This window comes from Brienomyrus brachyistius, chromosome 13 (assembly GCF_023856365.1).
Source record: "Brienomyrus brachyistius isolate T26 chromosome 13, BBRACH_0.4, whole genome shotgun sequence".
NCBI classification, from domain to species: Eukaryota; Metazoa; Chordata; class Actinopteri; order Osteoglossiformes; family Mormyridae; genus Brienomyrus; species Brienomyrus brachyistius.
In genome coordinates, this window is record NC_064545.1 from 19274370 (window position 1) to 19285077 (window position 10708).

At 45.8% G+C, this 10708-nt stretch overlaps 1 protein-coding gene across 9 annotated transcripts in view; it reads left to right on the forward strand.

The window, feature by feature from the left end:
- peak1 (pseudopodium-enriched atypical kinase 1) overlaps positions 1-5565 on the forward strand; it is an 83146-nt gene extending 77581 nt beyond the window's left edge. For all 9 annotated transcript variants that reach the window (XM_048972426.1, XM_048972430.1, XM_048972427.1 and 6 more), the window contains one exon: positions 1195-5565. In XM_048972426.1, the coding sequence (XP_048828383.1) occupies positions 1195-2397 (1203 nt within the window). In that variant the 3' untranslated portion in view covers positions 2398-5565. The remainder of the gene's footprint in view (positions 1-1194) is intronic.
- The last annotated feature ends 5143 nt before the right edge of the window (positions 5566-10708 follow it).

The window sequence follows — 10708 nt, forward strand, 5'->3', positions numbered from 1 at the left end:
TGGTGAAGCAGAGAGGCGGAGCTTCTGCCAGACTCAATCCCCTCCCACCTGCGAGGCTGATTAGGTTATTCAGAGTCTGCAAGATTTAGGTTCACAACAAAATGGCTCTCAAGATGGCTGCCATGAATCCTTTACAGTCAACTGAACCATGATGCTATTTTAATACCAGTGTGTGCTTGTGCATTTCTGTCTGTGTGTTTGTAGGGAGGTAGAGAGTGCAGAGCTACTGCTAGGGGGAAGGTTTCCACTAGCTGTCAGGGGAGGTACCATTCTGCTACCTAGGTGCTATTTTGAAGCAAACAAACCAATTTAATAACTAAATTGCAAAGCATTAATTCTCCACAGATATCTGCTTGTGTGAGGCTGCAGTTTAAATATGGAAACTTATATCCATTAGCGGTCAGCATGATCTTACTGGGTAATCTATCACCTTGCGTTTGCGATGAATATAAATATAAATGGGTTGCTTGCTAAGATCACCCAGAATCAATAAATGTGGAATGTTCCAGAAGCCACGAGTCAGTCCTGGAAAATAAAAGGCACAGCCCAAAAAGAACGTCACTGTGTGCCAGTGGGGGAAAAACCTGCGAAAAGTGTCGTCTTCAATCTGAAGGGTTCGTGACGGAGATAATCACCAGAACGACGTCTGCTGGGGCCAGCAGAGGAGCGAGGCACGGGGCTACACTGATGATGGGCGAGGCCGCACCCAAACTGAACTTAGATTTGTGCACAAGGACAGGAGGGGATTTCTCAGCTGGGGGGGGGGGGGGGGCAGTAGTGGGACTTCCTGCATGCCAGTTATGCTGAGTTATGTTTCATCTCATGCATAAATCATAACAGGCTTTCTTCCTCCAGGAAACTGATAGAAGCTGCTCACATGGACCCAATAAATATTTAGAGGACTTAAAATTGCTAATGGCATGTGAGTCAGATGTGATACGAGCTGTGAATGCTAACCACAACTGTTCGCTTTTCGTTGCCTGTAACCATGGGAACACTGGATTGCGTGGAAGTATTTTTCAGGGCGTTTGTTCCCTCCTTCCTGTTCTCTGCCGCCCCGGCTCTCATTCCCCACTTCCTTGTGTGGGCGGGGCTTGCGTACATGTACTCCAAGCCCGATTGTTAGGTAATTAAGAGCTATTAAAGCAGGGATTGTTGACCTTTGACCTCCGCTCTCCTTCGGTCCGCTCGCAGATCTGCAGGAGCCAAGTGAAGGAGACGCAGCAGCAGCTGTTCCACAGCCTGGCCGTGCGGCAGAGCCTGGCGCCGCACTTCAACATACAGCAGGACTGCGGCCACTTCCTGGCCGATGTGCCCCTACGCCTTCTGCCCTGGGAGGAGGATGACCAGGAGGAGGAAGAGGAGGAGGAAGAGGAGAGGAAGGCCTGTGAGAGCAATGAGAGGGCCGCCAAGCGGAGGGACGCGGCGCACGGGGCCTCGTCACCAGGGCAGCCAAAACACAGCGTCTCTGCAGGCCGGCTGCGCAGTCGCGTGGTGGTCATCACCCGCGAGGTGCCTTTCCAGACAGTGGCTGACTTCGTGCAGCAGGGGGCAGAGCGGCACACCCACAGCCCAGACCTGTACGAGCGGCAGGTCTGCCTGCTCCTACTGCAGCTATGTCAGGGCCTGGAGCACATGAAGCCGTACCACGTCACTCACTGCGACCTGCGGCTGGAGAACCTGCTGCTGATCCACTGCCAGCCAGGGAACCCTTGGAACCTGGACGTGCCCGAGCCCAATAACAACAACGACGGCTCCGGTTCCAGTTCCGGCTGCCCGGCCCGGCTCATCATCAGCAACTTCTCTCAAGCCAAGCAGAAGAGCCCGCTGGCCGAGCCAGGCACGCTGCGTGAGCAGGCCCGCTTGGCGCCCGAGATCGTCACGGCGACACAGTACCGCAAGTGCGACGAGTTCCAGACGGGCATCCTCATCTACGAGATGCTGCACCGGCCCAACCCATTCGAGGAGACGCCGGAGCTGAAGGAGACGGAGTACACGTGCGCGGACCTTCCAGCGCTGCCCGTGCGCTCGCTGTATTCCCGCGGCCTGCAGCGCCTGGCCAGCCTCCTGCTCGACGCCAACCCGTCGGAGCGCATCCAGATCTCGGACGCTCGCGCCTGCCTGCAGTGCCTCTTGTGGGGGCCCCGCGAGGACCTGTTCCAGGCGCTGGCCGCCTGCCCTGGCCCGGTCCACCGGGACGCCGCACTGCAGAACTGGCTGGATCTGAAGCGGACCCTCATGATGATTAAGTTCGCCGAGCGCTCGCTGGACTCAGCCTGCGGTGTCAGCCTGGAGGACTGGCTGTGCTGTCAGTACCTGTCCTCTGCCAACACGGACTCGCTGGCCCGGGTGGTGCGCATCTTGCAGCCCATGCAACCGCAGCCACAGCAACTCTGATCTCTGCCCGCTCGCACTCCTCCTCTACACTGATACTTTTTCACCCATCTGCACTCTCCCTCTACAGCAGCGGCCGTGTCTCAGGGTGCCAAGTCCTAATCCCAGGTTTAGTCCTCAAAGGCCAAAGGGCCCTACAGTCTTTAGGAAAAGTGTTTTGCACCCAGCACTGTATGTGAGGTGTCTAGGGTGTTTATCGATATGCGTACCTGACCGTACTCCTGTTCTCATGTACCCGTTTTATGTCATCTTCCTTTGCCGAAGACCAGTTCCAATACTAAGAACAGGAGTATGAAGGCCGGTAAAAATTCCCGGATGTCATTCTTGCCTCGCCCCAAATATCCATTGTGCATCGATTGCACCCTCGCCAAACGAGACCACTGCCATGATTGATCGAGCTCCAAGTTTGTTCTTGGCAAGTTAGCTAGACCGGTGGTATTGAGAATCACCCTAGGTTTCCAAACACATAGTTTGGTTTTGAGATCCTACCTGCACCCTTTTTGCTAACCTGGGGCCAGGTGGGGAGACTCCCTCTTAAGCTGCTACTACATGTCAGGGTTGGTGACCCTGGTCCTCAAGGCCCATGTGTGATCTGATCCACACGGGTTAAGGGACTTGGCCGCTGTCCTTCCAGTTGCTTTAGTTCAGCGGCTGATAGGTTCAGGCCGGACACACCTGAGCATGCCCTATGGCGCTATGGAGGAGCAGAGCTGCCTTCCCTGACCTTCCACAAACACCAGGGCCTTTCTCCCATCCTGCAGGATCGATTAGGCTCCCCTATCCCACCCCAGTTTAAGTAAAAATGCTGGTCAAGAAATTATGGAGTAGCCTCACCAAAAATCCTCTTAATTCCCACGAGCTAGAAGTTTTCGCACTGTACACAAGTGTTTTATGTAAAAATTTCATTCTTGGTCTTTTTCTTTCCTCCAATAACAGGTTTTGTTCATGTTACTTTGCTCTCATATGGGTTTTGAGGCATTAACCAATCGCGTCCGCCGTGTCCAAAACCAGTCCGCCTCCTGTGTGGCGCCGAGCTGTCATTGGATCATCGCGAAGAAGGGCGGCTCTTCAACCAGCCAGCCTGACAGCGATTTTATCCAAGGTCACTGTGAGCTCATCAAACAGCAGGTGACATGTAGCTGTGAAAGGGGAGATAGAGCCGCCGGAAGCTTCTCTGGAAAGATCTTTTTTTTCTTATGGCAACACAGTGTAAACCTCTCCATCACAGCTAGGGGGCATAGTGGTTAAACCGAGGGGGGCGGTATTAGTATAATGCCAAGCTAATGAATTGGTCCTGAGCAGGCTGACAAACATTATTCGTCAGTCACTCTGACGAAGGCTGACTCATTTTGGAGGGAATCCCGGCACCTTAAGCGCTTAATGGTCTGGTGCCTCACACTTTCACATTAACAGCAAGGAAAGGGGCACAGTGATCCACCGCCCATTAATTATGGGTAAGGAATTCATCATCGCCACCAGAAGAATGAATTACAGAGACAAGGAATATCAAATAATAGAGGAACCGGAGGCTAGATTTCCACTCTCTTGTTCTTGTTTAAATATACTTAATTGACGGCTTAATTTTTAATGTATTAAACATTTGCTTGTTTAATGTGAAGGTACCATATGGAATTTTATTTTGCCAGCATGCAGAAATGATTTGCCAAAGACCTAAAGTTAAAACAAAAAATGAAATTTGTCAGTAATGGCACCTTAAAAACGCTGGAGTATCAGACACGAGCTCAGCAGACGAAGTGTCCTTACCCAGGTAACTTTGCTTATGCGGCATTGAACTGAATATCAAAGAGTATTTTCTGCGGGTTTGGCTAGTTCAGTAAAAGCATCCATTCACTTTGCAATTGTGACAATATCATTTGGAAAGAATGTGACGTTTCGATAACAATCAATGCTGTGTGAGAGGAGCTCCAGGATGGGCTGTTGATGGGTTGAGTGGGAGATTTTTTATTTTTTTTTGGGGGGGGGGGGCACTTGTTATTTTGGATATATGTGCAATTATTGTGAATGTTTTATCTTTGAAAATAGCAGTATTTAACACATGTATGTACTTAATATTACAGTATGCGAGTTTTCTATTTGTTATGCTTGTTTTTGGCACATAAGTGACAAAGGTGGGCAGCGAGCGGTAAGACGTGCCCGGGGGGGGGGGCGGTGTTTGTGACCGGAATGGGGTGGGGAGGGGAGGGGGAGCTCAGGGGCCTCTGTTTGTCCGCCGGCACTTTCCATCGATTTCCCAGACCTGGAGCAGGTGAGCAGACTGAAGAAACGCTCATTATCTCGGCGTTGCTGTTCGGTTTTTCTCTTTCACTTTTTCGTGATGCATCATTCAGGTTAGTGCTGGCATCAGGACCGCTATGCACAGTCGCCCAAATAACGCATCATAACCACTGGCCTGCCTGCTCCTCACATCCATCCACTCCCACTGCTCCCACTGGCTTCTCCCCAAACACCGCGGTTAACCGGCGAATAAAAAATCCCTTCCGACACGACCGCGGATCGCCGAGCACGCACATGCCGGGGACCATACGTGAGGCCCGCGGCTCTGGTTCAAATGACTGCAGGTCTCTGCTGTTTTGGTGATGGACCAAGAAGCAGGAGCGGCCAGTTCGGGCACCAGACGCCAAGCTGCCTTGCATTTCCATCTAGCTAACATGGGGAGGCACTACAGTACTAACAGTATGGGTTGCACGAGTGCCAAGTCTGTTGTCACAGACATGAGCTCATGTATGAGTTAAACTTTGCTGTTTGAAGCTTTACATTTTGTGACAGTAACGCCCATGCTGGGAGGGAATGGGGCTCAGATGATAGATTCAGGTAATAAGGGAGTGAACATTAGCACAAGAGAGGTGGGGGTGTCCCACGTGTTTGGGGAAAGATACCTATTTTGCACAACTAATTCCCCCCCACTCACAAACAACAGACAGTGAAAAGAGGTTTTGGAAAAGCAAGTCAGTATGACGTGTCACACTCCTGGGTGATGAGGTCAGCAATGGGTTTGCCGAAGCTCACTGGTTATAGAGTTTAATAGCCACTGAACATGCAGATCAGCCCAAATGGCTTTCAATATATGTGTATATCTCTTGGCGTATAGCCAGTAATTGTTGATCAAGTTAATCATTAGTAATAAAACAATAAATATATGTTTTTATATAATCTTTGTTAGTTTTGTTTTTTTATCAAGGTTGCCATTCTATTGGCCAAATATGGGACAAATACAGATTTTAGCAGTTTACTATATTTGGAATGCAGCATGAAACTGTTAAAACAAACGCTGAAAATGCTCTTAGCAACAGCAGCCATGGAACCAATCAGCGGGAAAGGAATTTGATGCACTGATGACCGTGAGACTTCTATGTCTAAACAATATAAAGCCACGCTCTTAATGCTTAAAAATAAAACTCTCTTAATGTATTATATAAAAACACAGACACGCTGTTACATGAATTCATCGAAACCTGTACCGCCTTATTCTAAAAGCGGCATCTCTAATGCAGTACTTGTATTAACCATTAGATGGCGATGTATGCACACGTTTTGAAGCAATTAGCCCAAAAGTTCACTTTTCTTCATTCGGAAATTTCTGCTGCGCCCGATGAAAAAAAAGTTGTTACGCTGAACAAAATGGAGTCGAATAAAGTTTTTTTTCTACCATCGCTCAGTTTTCCCTCACATTGGTTCTGGCTTTAAAATGCGTTTTATAAACCCCAAGTCGCGCGTAACATTATAACATTCATTGTGTGTGCATGTATACTTTATTAATCCACATTAAATTCGTGACCTGCAAAAGTGCGCTGAACTTTGCGTGTGGGAAGCCAGCCCAACTCATAAAATCACAGGACACCTTTTACTGGAGAACTGACTCATCAGAGTTTTTTAACCTGCTCGCACTATTACAAGCAACTGAAGCAGAACGCCCCTTATAAAAAAATTATAACACTTCGCAGCGTGGACAACAATTATATCTTCTGAGAAGGACACCCCCCCCCCCCAGATTGCAAACATATGTTGAAATGACATTGATTCCATATCAGACAAAAAGTCTGAAACAACGTTGATCTTCAGTGCTTCACTTTACAGTATATTGAAAATCTGACCAGAAATCAATTCGGTTTCAATGTTGATAATTTTACACTGACCATAATGCAACGCATTTAACTATAATTCAACGTTGAAACAATGACGTGGAACAGGATTTACTAAGTGGACAAACCCTCACCTTACGTCAGCAGATTTGTGAGGGGTGCCAGAAGATCTCTACTACCATTATTAAATTAAATCAGATGGCAGGAATCATAACTATTAGGCAGAGTGTCTGCCAGCTTGCGAGTGGACAGTGTTTGGCATGGGAGGAGTTAATGCACTGGAGATACAAGAATAACAGAAGATAATTGTCAGGGCCATGCATAACCAGGCACAGAACAGCAAATACCAAAGTGGGTATGTAAGCTCAGAATGTTTTCCACTTGGCCGATGTAGTGGAACATTTCGAGAAGGCTAATACAAGCCAGATGTGTAAGAATGAAAAAGCAGTGCAATTGTCGGGGGGGGGGGGGTCTTAACGTGAAAGATTTAAGGTGGTCCCTGAACTCGGAGGGGGGGAGAACATGGCATGTTTATTTTCACGAACTTCTAACGGGAAATTTGGGTCTTGAGGCTTAATCGCACTACTAATATGCGTGATTCCGTGTATTATCCGTGATACAAAAATGGTTATGAACCCAAACGCAAGCGCTTAAGGCACTTGAGAGGGTGGTGGACAAAAACGATGTAATGCATCTTAAACTTGAAAGTTGTCTGAAGAAAAGCAGACCTCCGGACGACCTTACTGGAACACTGGCGTGTAGGCAGTGGAAAATCGAGATCACAGATCTCAGGTTTGCATGGGAGAGTACAGTACATGAATGCCGAATTCATCGCACACCCGTTTTTTGGGTATTTTTTTTTTTGAGAAAGAGAGTGTGCACATCCTTTGTACTGGAGCCGTTCCCGTCTCTCTTCCTACAAACATAGGCTGAATGAAAAATTCAAGTATGGAAAATTAGCCCATCAGTTACACACACGCACGTACACACACACACTGCAGTGGCAAAGTGTTTGCCCCCGATTCCCTCTGTCTTTTCTTATTCATGACATTTATTTGTTCCTTTAGCATAATACAAAGGACAAGCTAAGTAAACACAACACAGTTCTTAAATGATATTTTGATTAATTGAAGGAAACATTTTACCAAGACCTATATTACAAATGTGACAAATAATTGCCCTCTTAATCACTCAATCGACCAATGAACTAAATCGAAATGATAATTGGTTAAATTAAACTATGAGAAATGGTGTCCATAGGAGAGTTGCAAGGCAGAAACTTGAAGGCTCATCTAATATTTGGCAAAAAAAAACACATTAATTGCCCAAAACACTTTTGGGAGTATGTTCTGTGTCCTAATGAGGCAAAAGTGGAACTGTTTGGAAGAAAATAATATATTTGAAGAAAATAATATCATCCTCAATTGGCCTAGTCAATATCCTGATTCGAACCCCATTGAGATGCTGGGCTAGGACCTTAAATGGGCAGTTCAGTCGAAAACCCTCCAATGTGGCTGAATTAAAGCAGTTCTGTAGAAATCAGGGGGTCAGAACTTTTCCACAGCAATGCTGATCTTATGGAATATTATTTAGCACTTCATAGCACATAGAGAATGTAATCATTGGGACTCTATTAAGAAGCTGATGTAAACCGTGTAGCGTGACCTTGTAACCTTCAGAGAATGCAGACCAGTTACTGCTGTGCACAATGAGGCAAAAAACAAGTATGAATTAGCACCTTGTGTCGGCTTAGAAGTTTCTGTATCTGTTAGCTATTTTATGTTAGCCTTTGTATGAATAGGTACATTATTAGTGCTGCAGCTTATCACTATGTTGAAGGACCCTCTAGCCTGACAACGTGCAACAAGCGGAAGCTGCCAAGGTTTGCTACAGAAGGAAGGGATTCGCCTGAGTTCACCAAAAGTTCACGGGCTGAGCATTCTTAAAAGACCCAAATAGAGGAGGTTGCGCCACAATTTTGTTTGGCCGAGGGACCAAACGGTAAAAGAGATGATTGACAAACTCATCATCTAGGGTTGTGGATCAAGGGAGAAAACAACGATGGTGAATGGCTGAAGAAATGATGATGCTTAAGTGATGAGATATTACTACATGATAAGAAAATGTATAAAAATTAGTGTAAAAAAGTACTGAACACACTCCTGCAGGGTGTCCAGCCTTGGCTGTAACCTCGCTCTTACAATAAAGAGTGAATCTGAAGATCTACACAAGGGGCCCCTAACTCCTCATTGGCAGGGAAGAAAAAAACACGACAATCTCTTCTTAGCACAAGCGTTTGATTGCAGTTGCTGCTGCAAAGAGTGTTTCCACCAAGTATTAAGTTTTACGAATTAAGTATCAAGAATTACTTTCTCACGTGGGTGTTGGTGTGTTATTCCCCTTCAAAAAAAGAAATGATCATTTAAAAAAAACTGTGGGTTGTGTTTACTCGGGTTGTCCTTGGTATTATATTAAATCTGGAGATCAGACCCAGTTAAGTTTTACAGATAAGCAAAAAGAGAGGGGATTAGGGGCAAATACTTTGTAACGGTGCTGTTTACAACATTAACGTTTTGATCACACTGGTTGCGTTTATGCGGCGGCACCAGCATGGATTGTAGGACGGTATTACACACTCCGAGAGAAGCAAAATCGCCACCCTCAGGAAGCCGAGAGCCTGACATGAGAAATGTTTCTGGGGAAAATGTATGCGAACAGGCTGTCTTTCATAAAATGATAAAAATAGCGTGTGCATCTACTGTGTACTTCATGCCAGTAAATAAGAACATTCTGTTCTTGGTTTGTTTGTGGCTATAAGCAAAGATTTGTCTCACACTAATTACATTTTTGTAAATATCCCAATTCTTGATCTCTCCATTTTCAAACTAAATATTTACACATGCAATCAGTTATTCAACTCCTCCTAAAGACTGTAATGATTCACAGATGCGAGCTTTTCTGAATACAGGGATTCTTTACAAAGTGCATATGTGTCATTTCAGTGACATATTCAGATTAAAAATGAAACTATATAATGTCATTTTTCTGAGTTGCACGATATTTGTAACGCAGGTATATCATAATCAATTCAACTCCCATTCAAAGCTACAAAGCTTTGTTTAAACAATTATTTGGGAATGTGATACTGACACCTAGTTTAGTGTAGCTGTGACATATATAAATAAAGCACTTGCATGTGACCAGTCTTACTGTAAACCTGGCAAAGCAAGACGAAGCTCCTACGAAAGCAGCACACAAAAAGCCTTTGGCTACAAGAGACTTTGCACGAGACCTAAAATTCCAGGAGACGTAGCTGGGCAACGTCAAACACAAATTTAAGACTCATGGTACAACAGCAAACCTGCCTGGGTGTGTGAAAGAGCAACATTTCACCAAAGGGAATCAGACACTGGAACAGCAAAATTGAGCATAATCCCCGACTAACTGCTAGGGACCTGCAGGATGGCAAAAAGGTGGCGGGAAGAAATGTACTGGTGCAGACTATCAGAAGGACATTAAATAAGAAAGGGCTTCATGACCAAAACTCTGTTCGACCAAGAGGCATATAAAAAGTCAACTTGAATATGCAAGGAGGAATGGGGATAAGCCTATGGAATTCTGGGAGACAGTTTTAAGGAGAGATAACGCTACACCGTAACTGGTTGGAGCCATGGATCAGCAGTATGTCTACTGTAAGAAAGGAACAACTTGTGACAAGAAAAACAGCTTCCGCAGAGTTAAGCAGGGAGCCAGATCAGTCCTGTTGTGGGGGTGTTTTGCAGCTTCAGGGACTGACATCATGGATTCTGTGAAATGCCAGGACATTTTGGAGAAGAATGAGAGGCTTTCAGTGCATAAATCAAACCTTTGTGATGTCTGACGTCTCCAACAAGACAGTGACCCCAAGCATACAGTATGTCCAAGTCAACCATAGCTAGATTCAGGCATCACTTTTAAAGGGCAAAGAATTAATAGTACCAACAGAGAAATGGACGTTTTCAGGTTTAGTGTGATGCTACATATACTGACAAATTATTAGGGACATGAAAATGCTGCTGGTAGTTTTAAAATGTATTGTAATCTAACTTTGGCTCATGGGAGTTTTACTTATGCAAAAATGAGGACAGAAGAAAAGATGATTGGTTCAGAGAGCACTGCCATTGATGCATCTGACACCAGCATATGTGCAACAATGAAGGGGGGGAGGTGACCGG